The 27363-nt window shown below is 33.8% G+C and overlaps 1 protein-coding gene across 10 annotated transcripts in view; it reads right to left on the minus strand.

Annotated features, from left to right (window-relative positions):
- LOC127847138 (dystonin-like) overlaps positions 1-27363 on the minus strand; it is a 144781-nt gene that overhangs the window by 113668 nt on the left and 3750 nt on the right. For 9 of the 10 annotated variants that reach the window (XR_008033836.1, XM_052378805.1, XM_052378794.1 and 6 more), the window contains exons 2-4: positions 8531-8600; positions 2560-2688; positions 2219-2269 (exon numbers count right to left, since the gene is read on the minus strand). Coding sequence is in view for 9 of the 10 variants with exons in the window: in XM_052378805.1 (XP_052234765.1) it covers positions 2219-2269; positions 2560-2688; positions 8531-8593 (243 nt within the window). In the remaining variant the exon portion in view is untranslated. Of the gene's footprint in view, positions 1-2218; positions 2270-2559; positions 2689-8530; positions 8677-27363 lie in introns of those variants that run through there. The other variant, XM_052378793.1, reaches the window with a different exon arrangement.

Below are 27363 nucleotides of genomic sequence, written 5' to 3' on the forward strand. Positions count from 1 at the left end.
AAGATACAAGGGGTGGGGGAATGCATGAATGTTAATGCTTCATTGTAAAACCTTTACTTATATTTGATAACCTTATCAAAATTAGACAAATCCATCCTTAGTAATGTTTACTTAGAAACAGGTGTTGTACTTTAAAAAGATTTTTACAGATTGTTTAATAATATAAACTGCATTTATATGCAACTGCTAACACACCCAGATTACATTTAGTCATCCGCTGCATTCCATGTTAGCCAACAGCAGTGTAATGATTGATGCACAAAAACATAAACATTGGATTACCACATTCATTACAGTCAATATTCACAAGAAAAACAATGGGAAAACAAACTGCTTTACGATTTACAAATGTACCATTCCTATTTCGGCATGGTATGAAAAGAATTCCGAATGAAATGGCAGATTTTCATTGTGTTCTTTACATCGCAAAATTGGTCATTATCAGTGTAACATCACTAAACTATTGTACAAACAGTCAGTAATGAATTAATAGCCTTAAGATATTTTTGTTAATTGATACCGCAACAAAACCCAAGGAACAAAGCACGTCTTGATACAATGTTTAAGTTTGCTAAAAGTCGCGTGGTGTTCATATCGGGTTACAAAGAAGGTAACATGATGGCAGGTGTTAATATTAAATTACACCTCACATGAATACTTTAACAGAACAAACCTGATCATATCTCAATCAAGGGGTTTTCTCAAACAATAAATCATTTAAAGAAATAGTTATATTATAATTGAATAAATTTGCAGTTCACATTCCTTACTTATCGAGTATTTTATTCAAATTGTTCAATATGATTATTCAAACTTAATGTAGTTCGCCGTGGCCTTATGGATAAGGTGTCTGCCTAGCGATCAGGAGGTCAAGAGTTCAATCCCCACTCGGGGACCGTTCTCTAGGTCTTCCCATAAGACACTAAGTACTGGTTATAGGCCCAGGAAACAGACTCGAGAGCGTTTCTATAAGCCTGTGGCTTTTGATGCAATTGAGCAAATATAAAAAGGTTTAAACTAGTCTTAATGTACCTGTCTATTGACTAATTTTTTTTTTTACAGATTTTGAATATCTTTTCAAAAGATATTTCTTGTTTCAAAATAAACAACAAAATACACACAAAAATGTTTCACATGATATTATTGCAACATTGTTGCTAAGTATATATAATGAAAATTCAAAATGATACAATTGAATATTTTTACCACTAGTTTATAATCATTTGATGTGAAAATATAACCTTATATTAACGTTAACAGAAAGGCACTAAATCTGATATATATACATGAAAAGCTTTTCATATGTTCATTCATTGAATATATATTATGTAAAATTCTAATAGACTAAAATAGTACTGAGTCTAATTCAAACATGCTATAAAAGAACTATATACGCTGGGCCAACAGATGATCAATTGATCTGCTATTGAACAATATTTTTGATGGCACTCAAGATAACGTTCTTTCAATAAAAGCGATAAGTGTGTGAAACGTATCAATAAAAACATAAACATACATATCTACAAGCGACCCACTTCAGTTGACAGATTGATTTGCTACAGCAAAATATTTTAGTTTTGATGACACTCAATCTCATGTCCTTTTAATATCAGTGATAAATACATATCATGTATCAATACAAAAGTAAGGATAGATTTCAAGATATTTGTACATAAATTGTCTTATCTCTGAAATGGGACTTCAACAATACCTATCTGTTTCACATATTTGTTACACTGCCCCACTTATAGCTTGAATTGCAGCGAATTAATTGGTATTACAAGAAAATATTGTTTTGATGTGTCTCAAAATAAGTTACTAGTGAATTGCATGCCAATGTTATTTTTGTATTCAACATATCAACAAAACAAATTGCCTACTGTAAATTAGATATGCAAGGCAATAGTATTAAGTGGGAACAGCTCATTACACGGTACCACTAGGGATTGAAATTTTAAGCGTAAATTGTTAGCTCCAATATGGTAATTTAAAGGTCATCAAATTTTACTTTCCGTTCAGTGATTTGTAAAGTAGCTTATCCGACAATTGTGTTTAGATATAAAAGGGTGAGTTTTTTTTTATTATTACACAGGGCACACCTCTAATAGTGGTCTCATTATCCACAAGAAACAAAATGTAGGTCATATATGGAGAAGCCCAAAAAGGGTCTGCTAGTCCGACAAGTGAAACAACATTCAATGTAAAAAGCAAAACTAACCTCCAACAGTGCATATTCCACTTCAAGGGCTGGCGCATCTTGAAGGGGCTTCTGAAAAAACGCGTATGGTGATGAATAGCCTTGATTTCACTACTAAAGTTATAATTAACTACTAAATAATTATTAATTATCAAAAAAGACAACTTTAATTTGGTCTTTTTTGTTTGTTTGTTTTAATACATAAAAAGATGGACGCTTGACCTTATATTGGTAAGTTATCATGCTTTGCCACTGGGCCTTGTATGGAGAGATAATCAAGCACTTTAATTCCATTATTACAGAAAATGCATGTACCTAAGTTTTAGCGCGTAAACATCCTTCATGTGAAATCTCTTGCTTACCTTTGACTTCTTGAACTCGTCTACTTTCCGTTTCAATGATTTGAAGTCTTTTGTCAGCTCTCGAAGACTGTCCAGTTGTTGTTGGACACCAAGTTGGTTGCTATGGAACGCAAGTTCTTGTATGGCCACCTGAAATCAGTTATACAATGTTTTAATCAAAAGGGAAAATTATTTTTGGTTCAAGGTCCTAAGAAACAAAGGATGGTAATTTGTCTGTGCTTTAAGTGCTTAAAACACAGTGGAAAATCAGGAAAAAGTAACTTTAAAATAAAAAGATTTTTCTGCATTTTTCCAAAATTTATAAATATTAATACACTTAAATGTAAAAAGTGTGTTTCTCCTTCATAAAAACACACTTAACAATAAAATAAGTAAGCTTAAGTGCATTTATACAAGTTTTTATCAAAAATGCAGACAAGATAAAGAAAAGATATTCAAGTGTTTTACAAGTTAATTTACATAGCATTTAATGCGGTGCCAATACCGCTGAATTTAATGCCTATTAAATACCCTATTATATGAAGGGTATAATGTCACATGGATTATTTTTTATATAAATTTCTATACAATATTTTTAATGAATAATGAGGTCCAATGAGATCTCTTTTGTAATAATAAGTGATTGTCATCAAATTGAAAGCAATCTTAATCTAATGGTAACCAGACCAATTCAAAACATAATTTCCTTCTTCACCTAACTCTAAAATCCTACTGATTTGGGGTAATATACGTGTTATATTAGGGGGAACATATACCCACAGAAGTAAATATTCAGCCAGAATTGCAAATGTTAAGCTGTAATGAGTTATTTGGCATATTGAAATGAGAAATGCAAGAAGTCAACTAAGTAAACTTCACCATTAACTACTGTGATTAAGTGACAATCAACAAAAGGTCACATGCTGACCTTACAAGATCGTGACTTGTCTAGCCTCACATGCTATGCCCCTGGGCTAAGGTGTTAATTACGGTGGACTCAGTCAAGGTGACATTTCCCAACAATGGTCTGTCAATATCTCAGGACAGTGAGGCCAAACTGATACGACCTATACAATATTCAATTACATTGCTGTTTCATTGACAGAAGAGACAATCCATCTTTAAACAAACTAGGCCATCTTCAATATAAAAGGACAACGTTAAGTAGCTTTCTTACGGCAAAACCACTTTTCAATGAACCAGCCACAAGCTTTCAGAATTGACCATTTAAAACAATAATGCAAATCAGATTGTTAAAGCTTTGTGTATCTTATAGAAATAACCATCTTTAATAGCCAATTTTTCATTGGATTGTATATCAGCCTTTCTCAAGGAAAACTGGGCTTAATGCATGTGCTTAAAAACAGTATTATGTTTTATGAATAAAGTTCTTTAGTCAACTGATGGAACATTTAAGGTAAGCTTTACCGATGAAAATAATTATTTGCTACGAATTTACAAAATCATTTCTTTGGAGTTAGCTTTATTTCAATTAAATGAACAAATGTATTGCTTTACAAAATGAAAAAAGTCCCCCATAAATGAAACCTTATAGTGGATAATTTAATAAAATTTACATCAGCCAATGCCTTTCTTTTAACAACAAAGAGCATATTCAACTAGCTTGTAATTTTTGCAAATGATGTTAATTTATCAGTAATTTTCACACAATACTGTTTCTGTTTTCCCACAAAACCAGGTAAACTGTTCAACTTGTTAATTTGCTTGAATGACTTTTAAATTGTTTGCCTCATTTCACGCGCATAAATAATGGATTATGTTACTTGATGCAGCAAGTAAAAACAAGAGGGCCTGAAAGGCCCAAAGTCGCTCACCTGAGATAACAAGATATTATTGGGACACATCTTCTGACCAAGTTTGACAAAGATCGGAAAATAAATGTGGCCTCTAGTCGTGTTAACAAGGTTTTACTAAAGCCATATAAGGAAAAATGCCCCGCCCCCTGGCAGTCATGTTTGTCAACCAACCTGCATCATTTTTGAACTCATCCAAGATATTATCGGGATGAATCTTCTGACCAAGTTTCATGAAGATCGGACAGTATTAATGTGGCCTCTAGAGTGTTAACAAGATTTTACTATAGCCATATAAGGAAAAATGCCTCGCCCCTTGGAAGCCATTTTTTTTCAAGCAAACATAATTATTTTCGAACTCATCCAAGATATCATTGAGACCAATCTGCTGGCCAAATTTCATGAAGATTGGACAATAAATGTGGCCTCTAGAGGGTTAACAAGGTTTTGCTATAGCCATATATATAGCAATATAAGGAAAAATGCCCCGCCTCTGGTGGCCATGTTTTTAAAGCAACCAAAACCATTTTCGAACTCATCCAAGATATCATTGGGACAAATCTTCTGACCAAGTTTCATGATGATCGGAAAATAAATGTGACCTCTAGAGTGTTAACAAGGTTTTACTACATGTATAGCCATATAAGGAAAATAGCCCCGCTCCTGTGGTGGCCATGTTTTTCAACCAACCTGCATCATTTTTGAACTCCTCCAAGATATTATTAGGATGAATCTTCTGACCGAGTTTCATGAAGATCAGACAATAAATGTGGCCTCTAGAGTGTTAACAAGATTTTACTATAGCCTTATATAGCTATATAAGGAAAAATGCCCCGCCCCTTGGCGGCCATGTTATTCAAGCAAACGTAACCATTTTCGAACTCATCCAAGATATCATTAAGACAAATCTTCTGACCATATTTCATCAAGATTGGACAATAAATGTGGCCTCTAGAGTGTTAACAAGGTTTTACTAAAGCCATATAAGGAAAAATGCTCCGCCCCCCTAGCGGCCATGTTTTTCAACCAACCAGCATCATTTTCAAACTAGTCCAAGATATTATTGGGATGAATCTTTTGAATAAGTTTCATTAAGATTGGACAATAAATGTGGCCTCTAGAGTGTTAACAAGATTTTACTATAGCCATATATAGCCATATATGGAAAAATGCCCCGCCCCTTGTCAGCCATGTTTTTCAAGCAAAGGTTACCATTTTTGAACTCATCAAAGATATCAGTGGGACAAATCTTCTGAGCAAGTTTCATGAAGATCGGAAAATAAATGTGGCCTCTAGAGTGTTAACAAGGTTTTACTATAGCCATATAAGGAAAAATGCCCCGCCCCCTGGTGGCCATGTTTTCAACCAACCGGCATCATTTTTGAACTCTTCCAAGATATTATTGGGATGAATCTTCTGACCAAGTTTCATGAAGATCAGACAATAAATGTGGCCTCTAGAGTGTTAACAAGATTTTACTATAGCCATATTTAGCCATATAAGGAAAAATGCCCCGCCCCTTGGCAGCCATGTTTTTCAAGCAAACTTAACCATTTTCGAACTAATCCAAGATATCATTGAAACCAATCTTCTGACCAAATTTCATGAAGATTGGACAATAAATGTGGCCTCTAGAGAGTGAACAAGGCAAATGTTGACGTTGCACAACGAACAACGCAGGACGCACAACGGACGACGGACAAAAGGCGATCACAAAAGCTCACCATGAGCACGTGTGCTCAGGTGAGCTAAAAACATTATATTTAATACCAAATACATGTATAACATATGCATACATGTAACACTTGTCATGTTTAATAATGTATTGTATCTTATACATATATAGCTAGTTTTGGTAATTATTTGAATTTTGAACTCTTTAAGTACAAAGACATATCATGGATATCAAAGCAGTTATTTTAAACATGTTTATTTCGTTCATATAAATTGTCAATTTGATCTGGATTGGATTGCAAACCTCTGGTGAATTGGGACTCTAGTCCAGTCCCTTGACACAACAAGATCCTAGTTTTTAAGAAAAGGTTTTAAATACACCAATGGGCAAGATCTCTTGATCACCATGCAGATAACATATCGACTACACCATTGCAGCACAAAAATAAAAAAGTTCTTCAGAATTTTCTCGATATTTGGATAAATACAAAACTAACATTTTAAGGGCAATTTTTGTCTTTCGTATTATTTCGCTTTTTATAAACACTATACTTACATTTTTTAAACATGCTGTATAACATTTGAAAACATGTCAACTTTTTAATTTGTGAACATGTTCCATGGATTTGATCAGAGAAGGTTAAACAAGATCACTTGATCATAGCGGATGTGATCTTAATATAAGACATGTTAATAGTGCGCAATCAAAAATTGTAACAGGGAAAAAGAATGTTTAATTTAACTGACATAGATCTAATTTTCAGAATACAAGCAAAACTGCCTCATTCAATTAAGTGAAGACAAACATGATTAAAATGATATGTAGAAGAAGTACGTCCTTCAAAATGCAAACCAATTTTAACATGTCAGTTTAACAGACTAAAAACACTATTGTGTTATTTTGTAAAAATGCATGATTGCTTTCGTGGAATTTTCAACTTACCAAACTCGTGAGAAAGTCTCAACTCCTCAGAGTCAATAACCTACTAATTACTTATTCCAATTAAAAACCAAATGATTTGATGGAGCTTAACCTTTGATGAAGTTAATACTCAGAAAAGTGTCTCCACTAGCAGTTGAAGCAGACTGTCTGAAAGGCTGTAGACCTTATACAGCCTCAAAGAGGCTAAGTCATTCAAATGTCTAATCGTTCCATGTCCATTTAAGGGAAACCCTATCCTGATACAGGATCCATATATGTTTTTTAACTAAATGGGCAAATTAATAATATTTCCATGAAAATATTGACACACACAAAAACACGCCATGACTGTATATGTGAGTTGGGCAAATTTTCCAGGTTATGAGTTATAATATAAGAATATTAGGGCCTGTTAAAGGGACCGTCAACCGCGATTGACGAAAAAAGAAAACTTCTAAAATACCGTATTTTTTACAATTATTAGTTTATATTGATAAAAATATCACAACTATATTACATTACTTGAAAACAGTTGTTAAGTTTTCATATTTTCAGTTTATTCTGTAATACATTTTACTGGGTACAGGTACCAGGTAACTACCAGATAACTATAAATAACGCAACTAGATTGATCATCATCGTCATAAACATATTTAATAAATTTAATTAGCTAATTCAGTAATTGTCATATTTTTAATGCGAAAATCTGTGAACAAGTTCCTCGCTCTCTTACACAACTAACCGATCTCCTGCGCGGCTAATAACTTTAATATTCAATTAAATTTGACTTTCTCGCTATCTGTCATCTACATCATGTACACCATTTTAATTTTATAACGCGTCATCTGGTTGGTTGTTCTCATTGTGTTGGCCAATGATATGGCGTTTTAGAACCGAGTATTCGATCGACAAAATATGAAAGCAAAACACAGACATGTAGCAAGAAAGTCGAATTTAATTGAATATTAAAGTTATTAGCCGAGCATGAGATCGGTTAGTAGTGTAATCTCGTTGCTTTTACTGTCTTTTAACGAATCCAGTTGGATTTTGTCGGCAACTGCATGGGAACATGTGTGTTTTCGATGAAAAAGGTCACGTCCAGTGTTCCACAATCTTTCAGCAATAGGCATATAGTGCGTTTCATACCTTGTGTAGATATAATACCTATACGAGGGTTATTTTTTCAAACTGTGTATGTTTGTCAATATTCGTTGTTGAAAAGTCAAACCATACACAATAGGTGTACATTTAACAATCTGGAACCCCTGGGGTAAGCTCGGGGGGGGGGGGTAATGATACTGCAAATTTATGATACTGCTGCCTGTGACTGTGAGCCGTCGACGCCCATTTAATAACTAGCTAAATATCGTTCTCAACTAAAACTGAATTACATGTCAGGGCATTAAACTTTTCTGTTTTTATGAAACATCATAATGAACACGGAATTTATTTATTTTTTATCATACAAAGTGTACATGTCGATAGCAATACCTGAAAGTTCATTGATTGGCAGGTGTAAAACACCGGTATCTTTTGATATTAAATTAATCAAATTTCAAGTTAAAATGAATACATAACTCACCTGTTTCTGTTTGAGTAAATCGAAACATTGCTCCAAAGTCATTTGATCCTTTTTGGAGCTCATCTTTTATCTGAAAATAACAAAAACACTTCGTAAACATTTAGTTAAAGAGCTGTCATTTAACGCGCCACTGCGCATGTGCTAAATCATGGCCAAGGTTGCCGAATGCACTGCAATGGCGGTAAATTTGAATCAATTTCGGACAGCCCTAATTCTACACACATTTGCATCAGGGACCTATAAGTTTGTATAGGTCCCTTTTTGCATTTATTAATTTTATTTCCTTGAAAAGTGAACAGAATACACCGACAAGGAAAACAGTATTGTGCAAAGGAACCTTTATTTCGCTTGATAATATAACTCTAAAGTAGTGCAAAGATCAAAGACCAATACACCCTTTACTTATAGTTCTATTGACAGATATTATTTGTTTGTTGAGCTACTGAGTTGTAAATACAGATAAACTGCAAGTCAGCGTAATGTATTGTGTTATAGTGGAGAGGTGAATATTATTTACAACCACTCATATCAGCGTTTTAAATACACATTGATAAAATTTAAAACCCATAGGCGAGCGTTCGATTGTTCGAAAGGTGTATATTATGTTTCACTCGTTTATTATAATAAAACAAACGCCTGAACTGTAGCTTAGTAAATAGGTTAATATTTGTGTCGAATAACACATTTAATATTTCGGAAATTTGATTTTTACGAAATTTGTAAGCATGAAACATGTATATAATAAGTTTATAGAAATCACGGACTCTAAATGAGACAATATACGCTCCGTGTTGAAATCATATGTAGAGCTTCGTTGCTAATAATTTATAGCGAAACAAAAAACACAAGAAATGGTGTTTATAGGATAGGTGCAAACACATTCGTCGTTTAGGTTTAATACGTATACATGTAATTATAATTATAATATCGATAAGCAAAGTGTTATATCGAGTTTAACAAAGTTTTACGCCCTTGATATGCATCGTTTGGAAACCTTTAGTAGATAAACAAGTCTCTTCAAGATTGAGTCATAACTGTGGCTTTTAGAGAGGACGGAAGGACGGGCGAACAGGACATGAATATCAATATTTTCATCCCGCTTCAAGATTCCGCGGACAGAATAGTATAGGTTTATATTTTTTAATCACACCGATATTGTATATTGTTTTTTTTTCAGTGTTGTGTGGAGCTACATGAGTACTTAAGGTACGACTAGAGATATGTGTTTGCTGGTGGTTCACGGGCGTCTTCCTTTGAAGCGACAACAACTATCTGCTCATCCCCCGCCCCCGTAGAGATTTCACCATTACATCGCGACTGAAATCGGTTGGATTCGTAATACTTAAAATTCTCCACCGCTGTTTTTACTTAAGTAGTTGATATCTCCCGAGTTACGGAGCTATTTAGGCGTTACATCGTGTCATAGTGAGTATTTTAAAGGCCAACTAATCTAGTAAAAGATGGAAGATGCTTTCTTGTTGAAGTTTATCAACTTTCCACAATAAAGTGAAGAAGACGAAAACATGCAACAAACCCAAATACACAAACTATGTTAGGCCTTTGATATTCAGCAGAAGAAATAGTATTAATTTTATTTAACGTTCAAGTCCAATGATTTAATACATGTACTTGGACTTTTATATTATGAGGTTATACGTTAGCTATTGTTTTTCAACAATACGTGTAATGGTAGAAAACATGTTGCTGTTTTCAATCATTAAACGACACGTGAATATCAAATAAACTCACAATTTGATTGAAATTATTAAAATCACACTATTAAATATAAAAAAGCAGAGAAATATGTATTCTCTGTTCTTATAAGCAAAACACACGCAATACGTAGAATTGTTCGTTGTTCCGAATGTATATGGAAAGCGGTGACGAAAACGTTATACCTCCATACGAAACGAATAACGGATATGACCGTATCACAATAAATCATGCACTGGTTGAGTACCATTATTTAATTGTTCATGGTATATAATTTCTCTAAAAAGTTACCCATTTGTGTCAATGTAAGGCAAATTTAACACTTTCTAACTTATTTCTAAAGATCGCAATCTTAGCCCGTATATATTAAATAACTCACGGAGGTCTCAGTTTAATAATGTAATTTATCGGGGTCAATAAACGGGCATGAGTGTTAGCTTTGTAATACACATGTACATACATTTTGATAATTACTAACATATTCAGGTGCTTTTTTAAAATGCGTACATCGTATGTGTCATTATACAAAATAAATGAGCCGCGCTCTGTGAAAAGGGGGTTTAATGCATGTACGTTAAGTGTCGTCCTATACTATCCATTGCAGTCCGCACATGCTAATCAGGAACGACATTTTCCTCCTAAACTTGATTTTTGCTAAGAAGAGACTTTCTTGAAACAACAAATATCATAAAAGCGGAAAGTGTCGTCCCTGATTAGCATGTGCGGACTGCATAGGCTAATCTGGGACGACTCTTTTCGCACATGCATTAAAAACCTTTTTGCACAGAGCGGACTGCATAGGCTTATCTGGGACGACACTTTACGCACATGCATTAAACCCCCATTTCACAGAGCAGGACTCGTATACTCTCAACAAGTTATTGCGCTACAGAGGAATATTTTTATGTACGTTTTTAATTTATGTTCATAAGAAATTAAGCTGTTAAAAAGTATATCGGCGAATACCGTCGGTATCTTGTGCTGTTTTTGTTTTTACATATCCATGTATACATAACTCAAAGAATGAAAGCTGACATTTCAAGTTGATCGGCTAATAAATAAAGAAAATTAATCGATGTGCATTGGTGTCAATTAAATGCACCGTACACTTTGTAGAGCCTCGTTTTGTTTGTGATTCATAACTTGCTGTTTTAAATCAAAGATAATAGTTACATGATGCAAAAAACAATAATTTCTCAACATAATAAGTATGAATATTTCGACGTTTCGGGCATATCCATTATACATGATATTTGTGAACAGACATAAATAAAATGAGCACTATTACCAGGTAATATATACGTTTTATAAAACACTTAAAATGTCTCTGGGACATGGTACACGCCCGGATCGTAATATTGACTTGAAATCAACTGGGAGTCTTCGACCGCCGCAATCTCCACGCAGAGTTGTCGTTCCATGCTATCACATACAATCTCTGCCATTAGAAGAAAATCCTACCAGATTAGGTAGGATTTTATGTTCTGTTGTTTGAGCAATATATTATGAAACGTAGTATCATTTTCAGATATATTTTGAAATTAGTGTTTAAGTTTAGGTTCATTATAACAAATGAATTACCTTAATTAAAAAATTGCCACGAGATGCAATAATTTTACCGTTGTTAATTTAACTTCTTTACTTTAGGTGTACTTATTTTTTTATCATGAACCTAAACTTATACACATTTTTCAAAATATCAAAGAAAATTATGCTTCTTTTCATAATAAAATACTTAAACAAAAAATAGAATCCTTCCAAATCTGGCAGGATTTTCTTGTGATGGCAGAGATTGTATGTGAGAGCATGGAACGACAACTCTGCGTGGTAATTGGGGAATCTCATGCAGAAGTATAGGCTAATATTCAGATTAACAACTTAAAAACTGTCCTACAGAAATTAAACGTCAGCGTTTAATTCTTTAAATATAGCTTGATATATACGTGTATACTGCACCAAAAAGACCGAAGGTCATGAACACATCTATGCATTCATTAATTCGTTAAATAAAGCAATCACTTGATCTTAAAACCTTTTCACTCCTCATTTCGAACTCTCAAAGTGTTTGAAAGAGAGCGGGATGAATGTAAATATTTATTTTGATAATTCAGTCACTCGAGCTACATGTTTGCAGGATTATACGGGGAGTGAAATTGATCGTTTAATACGACGATATTTAACAAAAGATAAAAGCGTGTATTCGTCCCAAAAGGGTTCACCAAAACTGAAACTATTTATCATTGTAAACAGATAACTTTAACTGCTCATACACGCATAATTCAACAGAACAATTTAAACGAATACGTAAATTTATATTAAAACAGTATATCTACGCATATTACAGTAACACGATGTGTGTATTGATATTATACCCGCCATTAATCGATAGGACTGTTGTTTTACAGTTCCAACTTAAGCTCAAAAGATCAATGCTTTTCCAAGTTTCATCATTTTGCATTATTGGTATGTTTAAAAAAGAAATAAATAAAAAATTATGTTAGCATGTTGACGTTAATTGATTCCAAGCAAAGTTAGTTCTAATATGGAACTTCAAGTTAGGTAACCGTTGCGAGTAGCGTTATAAGAATGATCCTTCATAGAACACTGGAACTTATAACTATGTTAGTAATTAGAAGTAAACCTGTTTAATTTAATAAATCACAACATAAGAACAACGTACGCTAATGCTACGTTCCAATTGTATTTCGATCCGACACGAGCACCACGATTGGCTACTCGTAACTCATCGTTGTATTTCTCTTAGGTTTCAAGCTTAGATACGATATCATGCGTGTCCGTACATAACGATACGCTGCTCTGCAAATGATTGCGATCTAATCATGATTTGACCATTACTCGTGCCATGATCTGATACGGCTTACATCCAAATCAGATACGATCGTATCCGATCCTATGAGAGTGTTTATAATTATTCCACGACTGCTTCTATATTCGACACGATCACCACGATCGAGTTAGTATTAGTACGCTATTGTATTAGGGATAAGTTAATCTACGTAAACCAATAATCGATGCGTTTCGTTACGATACGATATGATATTGCTGCGAAATTGTTCACGATTTAATCAGTGGTATCCCGGACTTGAACCGAATGATATTATCTCAGCCCGATTTACTATCGGCTTTGTTTATTATTAACATAGCAACGGATCAGACCAGAATATGAAGTGTTTCCATGAATATGATCAACGGTGACAAAAAAGATAACTGGATAAATTGATAATTTTGTCACGCTTTGTTACGCTGCAATTCGATATAAAAATACCCAGATCAACACTTGGTCGCATGTTATCGTGTTTTTCGTAGATTTTTTAAAAGTTCTGAAAAATACTTGATAATACCCGATACGATTTGATACGATAACCACGATAACTTCACGATTCAGACCACGATTTTAATCGTGGCACCAAACTAGATACTAGGATGTAGCATGCCTATCTAGACCAAGGTTTCGAAACATATATAAAATTTATTAAAGCGTACATATTGTGAAGTTGAAACAATGATTTTGAAATCGACTATTTGGAATTCATGGATTTTATAACTGTTAAGTGGTTTAATAATAAAAACTGCGTGCAACTGTATTGCGTGTAAATCAAGTCTAATTTAATTACATGTTGGAGCAAAATGAATGGATTCACTTGCATAGACTTGAGTCAGTTTTTGACAGGCACATTTTAACGCTTGAAACCTAACATATTATTAAACGTCTAAATTTTAACGTAGCGTAAAATGTCAACGAATTATTCATCAACGTCAAAACTGCACCATGCAACAAAATAATAAACGTTTGAAAGTGAAAGCGCGTATGTTAAGTAATTCAGTATTTGATAAATGTAGAATGTGCATTCGTTAAATTATTTAAAAGCAATTACAATTTCTAGGAATTAATAAAAATAAAACGTGTATTTGCATTTCTTCTTGACAAAAACGCGCGAACTTCAACGGTGTAAGGTTGAATAATTGCACTTCTCTAAGTCAATGACTTTAAGTAAAGAATGAATTATGTAATACATGTTTATAAATAGATTTTTTAAAATTAAAGCCACACACATTGAAATTACATACATGGCATAGTAAATTTAAGTATAAATAAGAAACATATTTTATCTATGCCAATTAGAATATATCTGGTGGTTACAAAGTAGAAATCCGTCTTTTTTTGCGCTTTAAAACTTAAAAATAATCGCGTTTGTCGAAATGGACGTATACGTATAGGAATCCTACTTTCGGTTTTAAAAAAAGAAAAAAAACTTGCTAACTAGGCTATAGATTCAATGACAATTTTGCAAACTTTCAAATTGCATCTATATGTATTGATTAACATGTATTTCATGTCAAGGTATGTGGCTTTAAGTATGTTCGGAAATAATAAATCCCAAAACGGATGTCGAACTCGCGCATTGGAAGGCATATTCAATTTATGCCAGTGGACAACGCATTTCAATTATGTGAAGAAACGTGGGTAAAATATTGCTTTATATATATCTCATAATTTTGACGTCATCGTTAAACAAGCCAAACAACACTACACGGATATGCAATGTTTTTTGTTATGATCAATTTGATAATAAAAATGATATTTTATTTCGCATTAAATTCAATAATAATTAAAATTTGACATTATCTTATTATAATGACGTATTTTTTGTGTATTTGGAGGAAAATTATACATTTTTGACACTTTTTGTTCACATTCATTTCAGGAATAAATTGTTTGATGCCTTAGTTATTTCCGTCAAAATCAAACTTAATAAAGATGATTACAAAGAAAAATGCATGGTATCAACACTCTTAGTCTAAAAATGAGGGTCACAATACAAACTTGCTTATTATGCATGTTTTCCCACGATAAACATAGGTACTGATCTAAATCATTAAACACATATATGTAGTTGTCAAGCTCACGCCATCCAAGAAGTTCAACATGTAAATGAACAAGCGGCCTGTTGTCTTTACATGGCCTCTGTCACCACGTACTAAATATTGCGGTCGCCAAAGGAGTCGTAACAAGCAGTAGCCGGTTTTAAATTAATTACTGGTTACAATTTAATCTCGCTAATTGTAGGTACTTTGGTTCGAGTTTCAAATTACTGCACCCAGCTGACTCGTGTCAATGAAGCAAAAATGCTTACAGAAAATGCAGTTGCATGATGGATCTTAAAATTTAAAAAACGGTTTATGCTTGCAAGTAGTTTTTAGGTTGTTTAGCGGGCTTGGTGGACAAACAATCCGCTAGTCAACGTTTAGTTCTGGCTACCATAACTTTAAATGTCGCTTGTTATGATTTTTGACTGGCGCGACTTTATACAGGTCTGTCAATACTTTATAAACTGTACGCTGAAGTTTCTTTAGCTAGTCAACGTTATGAATACGACGATGGTCCATGCCATTTAAACACACCCAACCTGCTGCAGTTGTCTAACATATGTTTTACCAACTTTCATTTAAATTCGGTTTCATATATTTTTACTGCACACTACTTATAACATGTTACTTTTTACTTCGAAAAAAAACCCAAACAATCCAGACACACCATGTACATAAATTATATGGTGACTTAATTTACATTGCCTTGTGCATACTTAACAAGTATATTAAAGCTGGTAAGTATACGACGACAACAATCCAATGTCCTGATCGACATTAAACACATTAATTCATTGACCGGCAGTGAACTCGATTGGTAAATCTTCCCACAACTAGCAGATGCCTTTTGTCATTAATTAATTGGAATCCTATGAATATTTAACTGCATTTGCTATCGACCGAAACCGAAATACACATGTACATAACGCCTTGAGTTAAATGCGTACTTTTGTGACTTTCATTTGCATATGAGTTCCGCTATGGGACAACGGAGCTTTATACTAAAGCGTGAACAGTCGTCCCAGATTAGTTTAAACCTATTTATTTTAGCTCGATTGCATCGAAAGCCTGAGGCTTATTGAATAGCCATCGAGTTCGTTTCCTGGGCCTAGAACCAGTACTTGGCGTCTTTGGGGGAGATCTAAAGAATGCTCGCACAGTGGGGATCGAATCGTTGACCTCCCAGTCGCTAGGCGGAAACCATATCCATTACACCAAGGCGTCCCTGAATAGGATCTGGAGTCCGCACAGGCAAATCAGGGACGACACTTTCCGCTTGTATGGTGTTTTACTTTAGGCCAAAAAAAAAATAGTCTTGGTTCAGGGAACATGGCCAGAAAAATGTAGGAGGGTAGGTAGGTTTTTTCTTTTTTTTTTTTTTTTTTTTTTTTTACCAGTCGACTGATTTCAGGGTGAAAAAGGGTCAGTTAATGCACCCATGATTGTTTAAACACTGACCAAATGATTAATATTGCACATGTGGTATTTAGTCGTTGTATATTATTCAATATTCCTAGCTCTTTATGCACTTCTTCAGGGCTAGCGCTGGCCCAAAATTTCTTTTAGCCAACCATTTTTTCTTTGTCTGTCTGTGATAGTGTGACCTTCATATTCAAAAGTGAACAAGCCATCTTTATCAGTCTCTGGTGTTTGGGGTGTGACCTTCAGAATTTTTTTCATCATGAGACCTGACCTAGTCTCCGACAGGTGCTCAAGAGTCTGAATAGTGGCTGTCAAAAGGAGGGTAACCTCAGAATACCACAAGTCTTTCTTCTGGTACATTTTTTGATAAAATGGCAATGGGTTTGAGCGCATCGCACAGGAAGTGAGCAGTGTACATAAATTTGAATGTTGCTATTGGTTTGTACAGGCTAAGGGCGTCACAGTACATTGATTTTGATTCATTATCAAAGCGAAGCCAATTGTTGTCAAGTTTCCATGACTCTTTGAATGTTCTAGTGTTTTGTGTTTTAATTATTTTTTTTTGTTATGACTCTTTTTCGTCCAACAACGCTTTAAGGTTAAAGACGCCATGTTAGCGACTTTAGAGACAAAGTGGTTACTTCCATTTTTATAGTAGTGTAGATGAATGACTCTTCCTATGTGTTAAAAATTAGAAATGTTAATTAAAATTAAACCGCGCGTGTTTTTCACATTTTTATTTGATTAAAATACGCTGCTGTCAGTTAGCATAGTGTGCGAGTAAAACAAACAAATTAATTAATTATCATCTTTTCATTTCGATCGGAAATTGGCAGAAAGTTGTAACATCATCGACATAGAACTAATTATTTAATTATCACTTTTAAATTCAGATCAATAGACAGCTTGGAAATAATTAAAATATTGTCACGCTTCTTTTCATTTTTAATCTTTAATAATACGACATTTGCGACCGGCCGCTATTTTGTTTGCAGACGACAATATTAACTGTGTATTCAAAGTGCACAGTGTCTGCGCATGAATGACCGAATATTACTCCATAGCTCCACCCATTTTTACATTTCATTTAACAACGTCATTTCATGTGTAAGCGAGCTCAATGTTGATTGGCCAGCTAGCATGCGCACTTCAATAACAATAAGGTCAAGCGATGTCTCGTATACACGTGCAGACCGGTTATTGTTCACTGTTCAAATTGCGAACACTTTCATTGAAACAAAGAGAAAAATATAGAAAACCAATCCAGGTTTAATTGGTGGCTGTTTTCAATGAAATTTTACGAGATTTTAGCATTTTCGCCATCAGATTTTTTTCCATGGACCAAAAAAATCGTTAGGGTCGGGGGCAAAAAATAGGGTCGGTCGGGTTCCCTGAACCAAGACTATTTTTTTTTTTGGCCTTATAAGAAAGTCTCTTCTTAGCAAAGATTCACTTTAGGCGGAAAGTGTACTCCGTACAGGCTTATCTGGGCCGCCACTTTATGCACGAGGCACAAGCATCACATCTCTATATATGAAAACGATAGAAATGACATCATTTCATTAGTTTGTTTCCAGTAACACGAACGACCATAATTCGTTGTGCCTACCATTAACTCTGTTTAGTATTTTATGCTGAGTTTTCGTACATGTTTGCTAAAAGCAATAACTTTTCCTATAATAAAAATTAATAGATTTTGCTGCATTCGATGAAATTACTCGTTAAATTAAATTTTCATGAAGAATAACACATAACTCAACAAAGTGTTTCATACAGAGATTGGTAACATTTACTGTAATTCATAGCATATTCGTATATAAGTGGAACATCGTAAACAGAAATAATGAAAACTACTTAAGTTAAACTGATCTACCTATTTTTTTTGGGCGATGCTAGTGAAAACAAATCATATTCTATTTTTGGCTTGATGTAGGTATCTGGTATGCTCTTGTGATTTAAATATTATTTAAAGCAAAGGTTGACAGTAATTTCAATGACATTGATTTTCTCTAGACACTGGTATCACAATTGTTTATCTAACAGTGCTGAACATATGTTGCTGTATCACGTTAAAAGATCTGACGTATTAAAGTGACACAGTTGGTGGACTAGAAACGATGCCTTGGGCGTTAACAAAACAAATTGACAGGATCGCAGTATTGCATATAAATGTCCTTGTTAATTATTGTGTATATTAAGGTCAATACATTTTTGCCTTGAAGGATGTCTGTGTAATTAATAGGGAAATAAACATGCTGTGCACACGCTCACAACTGCAACAACTTGATTTGTTTTTCCAATGCAACGTTTTTAAATTATGATTTACCCACGATGAACTCGAAAAAAATTAAAAGTATATTTTACACATACATTTACTGTGTTTGGCAATGTCTATTTGCAACCCAGAACAAGAACCAGAAACGATAAAATAACTGGAACCTTAACATTAACCATGAAGTGAAGGTTTTACAGTTGTATATAAATGACTTGCAGTAATAAAGATTTTTCTTCGAGGATGTTTGATGAGACCTGACTATTTCTAAGTACCATAGCATACTTTCCTCGCAACCGCTGAAAACAACGGATCATCGCCGTAAGCACTGTGAAAATATTGCATACTAAAAATGAAACCACTTGTTATTTTCGATTTAAATAATGATATCAGTTATATACTTTAATGTAATCATTCATGCAAAATCGTATTCAATAATCATTAACAGCTACATTTGATAAAAACTGCCAAGCTAGTTTAAGACTAAGTGACCATGAAAGCACAAACACAAATTCCTACTGGCTACCTGCTATTTAATTTTAACAAGAGGGTCAAAGGCCCTACGCCGCTCACCTGAGAACCAAAGGAACTAAACTTCCGAGCATGTAGTGTTCACCATGTTTCACAATATACTAACAAAACGACCCCTTCATCGGGCAACAGTTTTTAACAAACTGCAATCATTTTTAACTAACCTAAGATATCATAAGATGATTAAGATCACACATGTTTACTGTCCAAGTGTCATGATGAGGGAGTCAAAATCTGACTTCCAGCGCGTTAAAATAGTTTTACAAAAGCAACAAAAAAGGAACGGTACTGCATGACAGCTATTTTTTCCAATGGACAAAAACTAAATCTCAGTCAGCTAAAAAATAAAAAGAACATATGCATATAGCACATATCATAAATAATGCGAAAACAATGCGCGCACAAGCTTTTGTTATTTATTATAGTTACCTTGTTTGTGACCCACCGTAACCCATTATCAATCTAGTCGGGATATCATTTAATAAAATGTGCTGACCATGTTTCCTGACGATTGGCCAATAAATGGAGGCATTAGCAGTGTTCACATGTTTTCTCTTTAATTTGACCTAGTAGCCTATTTTTCATCCCACTCGGCTCAGTTGCTGAATCGGCTAAGATATCATTGGGAAAAATGGTCCAACCAAGTGTCCTGAAGATTCAGCAATACGTGTGACATACAGAGTGTTGACAAGCTTTTTGTTTTATATTTGACCAAGTGACCCAGTTCCAAACTCGGTCGAGATATGACTGTGACAAAATGTTCTGAACACGGTTCTTTAAGATGAAGCAATACATATGTGCTCTAGTGTTCACAAAGCAAATATTGACACACGACAACCAACAGACAAGTTGAAAGGTTGTGCTCGGGTGAGCTAAAATAATGTAAGCATGCTATTCAAACAAGCAAAATAACTCCTTAGTTGGACAAATGTTTAATATATTGGTTCGATTACACATACACATCCATCGATATCCATCAAACTCGAAATTACAAAACCTTTGTAACGCTATCTTCGATAATCCGGGAATTAGGTGTAATACTTACATAGCTTTTGACATGAGAAGCCTTTCTAATCGTGGTTTAGCATTAGCTTTTGCCCCTAGAAGGGTCCTGGTGATAAGCATTTTTTGCGATTAATATTGTTTTAAACTACCCGTAGTCAAAATATTATTGGTTTGTTACGAAACAAAATTTATTAACATTTTTCAACAATACTTTAAAATGTGAACAAGTCCCTGAACTACTTATAAAAGGTGTCATGAACAGCTAGATTAAACGTTCGCATTATACTACATGTATGCAAATGTTGTTCGACATGTATTCTGAGCCGAACAAGTACAGAAGGTCAAGTACACATCTATGCATGCATTAATTCATTAAATAGAGCAATCACATGATCTAAAAACCTGTTTACTCCTCATTTAAAAAATAACACAGTGTTTGAAAGAATGTGGGATGAATGTAAATATTGATTTTGATAGTTCAGTCGGTTGGGCTAGATTGAATGAAAATGTTTAATGGGGCGATATTATATAACAGCGGAAAGCGTTATTCTGCATAAAATGGTTAATGTCGAAAACATAATATATTAACCATTGTACACATAATACGTTTTACGGTTCATGTAATCGTATTTTAACAAGATGCTAATTACAATAAGTAAATAAATACAACGATATACATGCATAGAACAGTAGTAGTATGATAATATACCAGTCATATGTCGATCCCAATATTGTTTATTACGTCAAATTTATTAAGTTAGCTAAAAGATTTATAGATTTGATACACCGTCACTATACCATCCATAATTATGTAAAATCATGCATAAAATGGTCGATTAAATTAAATTACAAAAAAAGACTACGTGCCTAAAAAATGATAATAAATCATAATAAAGCACCATATCAACCAAAGTTTAGAAAGATGTTAAATTGTAATTAAAAATAACTCACCGACTGTGAAATTTGATCTAAGAGGTATATCGACATTATTGCAGCAAGAATTACATTTTGTGATTAATCATGCATGCTTAAAGTTTTTTTCTGTACTTTTATAACATCAACACTTGGAAACGTGATCATTTGGAATGCATAGATTTCATAACTGCGACGTTTAATTAAGTAAAATAATCAGCTTGCAATGCGTGTAAATCAATCCTTATTTAATTAAACTGTTGGAAACACAATTAATGGATTCATTTGAATAGACGAAAGAGAGTTGTTGACAGTCCCAGTTCAACGTTTCGATAGCTAACATATAAATAAACGTCTAAATCTTAACGTTCATCAACGCGCAACAAAGATAATATTCTTTGAAGATGAGGTATTCAGCAGAAGGTCGTTGATATATTAAGGGCGTTCATTCGTGAAATTATCTAGTCCCAACTTCATAAGAGGACGAGAAATATTATACTCGTAACAGCACGAAGTACTTTATTGAAAGTGGCCAAAACATTCTAGCACGACAGAATAGCTTATAATAATAGTAAACTCATATGAAATGGATAAAACTGGTGTCGTCACATTAGTACAATTAGTGCAAAGATTTAGCAGTGGGGATTGATAGGTACATGTGTTTATATTTTTTCACCGCCAAACAAATTGGTCTAAACCATTTCAAATATTGAGGTGTCAAGATCTTGCCAAAACACAAGTTTAACATGCAAACGAACAGGTGGCGTTTTGTTTGTAAACGGCTTCTGCTATCACGAACTTTATATCGCGGTCAAAGAACAATCCGTCGTACTTAACAGAAACAGGTCGTTACTTTTTCTGGTAAAAATTGCATCTAAAACTTTGCACGCGATAGGTTTCGAATTTAAAATAAATATACTCAATTTACGTGCGCATATGAAACAAATATGCGCATGAACAATTTAAATCGTACCCCAGTTTTACATGCTTTAATTAAGATAACATGACTGAGATTGTGCAGACTGGGATACTCCAGTTTATTTTAAACAGATCTAACCTTATACATGGTCTTTACCATCTGTTTTATTAAATTTCATTATTATAAATTCAGACTTTCATTAAAGTATGTACATATTTTTTACACTTTTTTTTAACCCATTCCTACCTCACCCACAACACACACATACCATGACACAGATGTAAAATTAATGGATGTACGTTTACTTTGTCATGAAAATTAAACTGAATTGCCATCGACCAAAACCGACATACATCACGCCTTTAATTAAAGACTTACTCTAGTGACATCCTTGTACACGCTTCGAATGACACCAGAACCGTACCGTTTATTGTTGAAATGTTTATAGAAAATCATTATATTTTGGTCTTCAAAATGCATTGTTATAATCTCTAGAATTGCTTTTATATAATATTTAGGTCAATTGCTGAATAAAGTTTGAATTCCCCGTAAGATACATTTACATTAAACAACTGGAAATCACTAATATAAGAGATCTAATGACATGTATTAAATGATACTGTCGTTAGGTTGGATATAATGCTTCTGGTCTAAGGATTTTTTTAAAAGGCGAACATTTACTGGGTAAAATAAGAAATTCGTGGTTACGAAAGTATTGCTATAACATTTTATTGATCAATACCGCAGCATTCAAAACCAAGATGGGGTAACACAATAAGTTTGTTGTATGATGACCACCTTACAAGCACAGTTCCTTTTTAACACACGTTTGATAAAGAACGGTCTTACAGAGTTTACGAGGCAACTTTCCAAAAGTGATTCATTTGACTACGCAAAATCAATCATCTGATATGTTTATTAACATTATGTTTTAATATATACATGTTGAATTGTAAACAATAAAAATATCTATATCATTAATATTGATGTCAAGTTTGTATAAGGATATGTTTCTTTGTGTAACTTGCGATGAACTTTCTAACATGTTGTAAATCTCAATGCTTAGTATAAACCATTCCACAGCGGTTTGCATATGTATTGTAACTTGTCCCAAATAAATATTTGCGAATTGTAACAATACCTCCTTTCTTAATTATCTTGTTGGAAATGCATTTGTCCTTCATTTGTCATGTTAACAAATAGTTGTTATTCTGTCATTATACATCAGGCAATGTGGGCTTATAAATAAGCCTACGTCTGTTTTATAGACATGCAAAACATCATGTTGCCCATGAATTGGCTAAATTACGAATATCAAATTGCTATTGCTTTATTGACAGAGGAGACAAGACCTTGACACAACGGTGGTCCTCCATACATGGAAACCCGTACAGCAGTTGTGCAAGGGCGTGGGACTGAAAGATTCGATTTGACAGAGACCGTAATAACAAATGATTGTGGCACATTAACAACCGGTTGAACTCTCAATTTACATCTAGACTGGGGTCAGACAAAACTATAAATTATGACATATCAAGTTATCTCTGTGAGGATAATTTTCTAAATTTTCGTGTTGAGTTTCACGTCTATATTCGCATGCAAAAAAAATAATTGTGAAAATAATAATTAGTGCAATAAAGTGAACCTTCTTACATCAAATGAGGAAATCTCATACATGTAATTTCGTTCGATCGAATTTGCATAACACTGCTCATTAAGTTTTCCAACACTTGCATACATTTAACTGTAATGTTGAATGTTACGCATTCGTGTTTATAAAAATCACAAAATATCATACCCAACGTGTGCCGAAAAATATTTTCAGTTTGCTCTACATTACAAGTAGCAGCGTAATATAGCATGTTAAACGCGTATCGGCTATGGTCAAAATTTCACAATGTGCTTGGCGACCGCACATTCATGGAAACTTGTCATCTGACTGAGTTATAATGGAAACTCAAATGCCGTCTGCTGCTCTGATGGACCAAATCGCCATTCAACGAGTAAAATGTATGTTTGCAAGGCTAGTTATAAATCTCTTTACTGTAGAAATCAAAGGTGCTTGTAACGATGATCTTTTTTATGATTCATGCGTACATATAGTTAATAAGATATGATAAAACTCATTGTTACATCTACTTGTGGTAGCAATTGAAGGATATATTCATCTGAATATTACTTTCCAGAATCGCTAGTGTAATGTTTGTTCACAAATTATTATTAATATGACATATGTGGATTGTGAATATCATGCATTTTTCCATTGTGCTAAGTATACAAGTATTAGACATCAGTTTCTGTTCAACTGGTATGACTCTGGTACTAAACTGAATAACTTTTATGACCTATTGTCAACGAATGATTTTGAAACTATTAGAAATTAGCAGTGTATGTTTTCTCTCTTATGAATTCTATGAAAGACTAGATACATGTATTAACATTTACATCTGTACAATATTACTATGACACAACTTTGCAATTTCTGTATATTACATGATATGTATTTTGGGCCGGAGGCCTCTGTTTCTTTAATGAACTGTTGACTTGACTTGGAAAAAAAATCGGGGGAATGAGGCGATTTGAAGTGTGCTGAAATCGTTATGCAGATTTGCTTGTTTTAAAGGATAACAAATAGTGTGCCTTAATCCATTTATGCCTAGCGTCCTGAAAAAAAGGACATTGCAAACAGCGTAGACCCAGATGATTATGCGGCGTCTCATCTGGGTCTGCGCTGTTTGCTTAAATAAATTTCTTTATGAAATATTCTAAATATAGAAATAAATATACTTGACACCCCTAATTTTGGAAATAAATTGATCCAATTTAGAAGGATGGGAGAGTCCACTGTGCATAAATGGGTTAATCTCAATGTCAATATGTGAACTTTATTCAGGAGGCTATTTGTCCTAGTGAGTTTTTTGTCAATAATACTTCCTCCTTTGAAGCGGTCGTTTTAGAGATAGCGTGAACATGTTTTGTGTCTCGTATTTTGTTTCAAAATACCTTGAAAAAACTGCGCAGTTGGATCTAGTTGATATTTTTCTGCGAATATTATCGTTTGTAAGATAATGTGCGTTCATTTGCCGACCATTAGAGTTTGAATGACTCGGCTAAGATATTGTTAATTTCTTAACCGGCGAGTTCATACGTGATTGGCAATTTAAATTTCGTATTTACTTTTTATATAATTTAATTGCGTTTGATGTAAACTATATAATGTGTGGATAGAATAAAATGTGTATTATCTAAGAAATTTAATATAATAACGTATATTGTACATGCTTTGTGTCATGTAGAACTAAGAATAACATAATTTAGGTAAACGACGATCAAATATTTGAGCGAGTAAACGTTTGATCGATTCGTGTCATGCGGTATTTGCACAAGGTCAAATTACCGCCAATTTCTAGTACGCTATTGCTGCAAAAAAAGTTATGTGTACACATGAACCATGGCACTGTGACGCAAATATTGACATAATTAATTTGTTTAATTGTGTCAATTGTATAATTGGACGTTTGAAAAAGGTTGAACTTTGTTTAACCGATATACTATTAGGTTATACTCTTGTAATGTTTCGCTAGTAAGACTTGGCTTAAAGAAAGGTCTTCAATGTTTATCACAATTGTGCAACATGCAATATGAATGTTAAATTTAGGTAAGTACTACTAGTAACATACATTATGCATAATTTAACGCACATGTTTTAATATGTGTTATTGAAAAAGAGTGAGGGCATGTATTATTTAATTGATTTCGTAATACGTGCATCACGTTATCACTAAATTCGAGCGCTTTGAGATATTGTTAAGGATTAACAAGCTATAGCATAGCGTTTTTCATTAAACATGCGCGAAGACTTGCACATTAACGGTGTATACTTTTTAAGTTTAATCAATTGTAATACAGTACAAATGCATCATTGACCTTTGACGGATCAAGCTGCATCTACTGTCACATCTTTCACGAAGTATTTAGCAATACAGTTATACGTCACACGATTGACTTTCAAATAGCATAATGTGCATGCAATATCCTACAATTAAATACTTAATTTGAGGTGTTAAAAGTATTATGCAGATTATTTGATAATGTTTAACGATAAGCGCAATATATCGACGAGTCAAATTGTTGAAGCCAACAGATATGCGTATCGTATGTGCAATACGTGTAGTATTGATACGCATGTTTATTCAAAAAGCTCGAGCGGAAAGTCTTTTTCATTCAATATATATTTATTCATTAAATTAAATGTGGGCGCTTTCATAAGTGCATTATGTATACAGCGAATCTGAAAGCGCCCCGCGGCCACGCATTTAATTAAGTGAAGTCGATCGTATCTGCTTTCAGAAAGCATGAACATCGCCTGATATAAGTGTGCGCATTTCACATGACACAGAAGTTAATGACTGAAACCACAAAACACGACATTCATTGACAGCGGCCTATCATTTGCTTCGAATTTCTTCTGACCCATCCCCTCTGGCATTGGGTCCATTCTATTGACCCCACCCCCTTCCGAAAAAAACAACAACACACAACATAAACTGCAACCAAAGAGTAAAAAAACGTGCGCTAGGTTTTAATTAAAATACAAATATCCACCACCACCTTAAAGAATTAATGCTCAATAGATATTACATTATGCCGGTTGCTTCAATTTCTGACCAAGGGTGTGTCACCCAACAGAAAATTGTTCAATGACGTGTGATGTAATGCTCGCAATACAACACGAACACATGTCGCACATTGAGACAATAAATAATGTACACTGTACAGTATGACACATAGCCCTCATATCGATACTACTAGCCGCCGCCATCTTGTGATAATATTTGTTCAAACATTATATTGTATCATCGATGACAAGCAGGTGACACCAACACGTTAGGCCAATAATATTCAATACGTTTCCGTCGTATTAATGATTACAAACTTGAAATTAAAGATGTATATGATACCCTTACTCAGCTTTTAAATTTATCCCAATGCAGTTTATAACGTTTTAGACATTTCCTCAATTATTTTCGCGAATCTTAAACTTTCAACATTGTTATCGCGTTTTTCAGTATTTTTTTCCTGTATCCGGTTTGTTTTATGATGTACATCTCTCACAAAGTTGATAATAACTGTTTTCATTTAATGTCAATTTATATGTGAAGAAGTCAG

This window comes from Dreissena polymorpha, chromosome 10 (genome assembly GCF_020536995.1).
Source record: "Dreissena polymorpha isolate Duluth1 chromosome 10, UMN_Dpol_1.0, whole genome shotgun sequence".
In the NCBI taxonomy this organism is placed as follows: Eukaryota; Metazoa; Mollusca; class Bivalvia; order Myida; family Dreissenidae; genus Dreissena; species Dreissena polymorpha.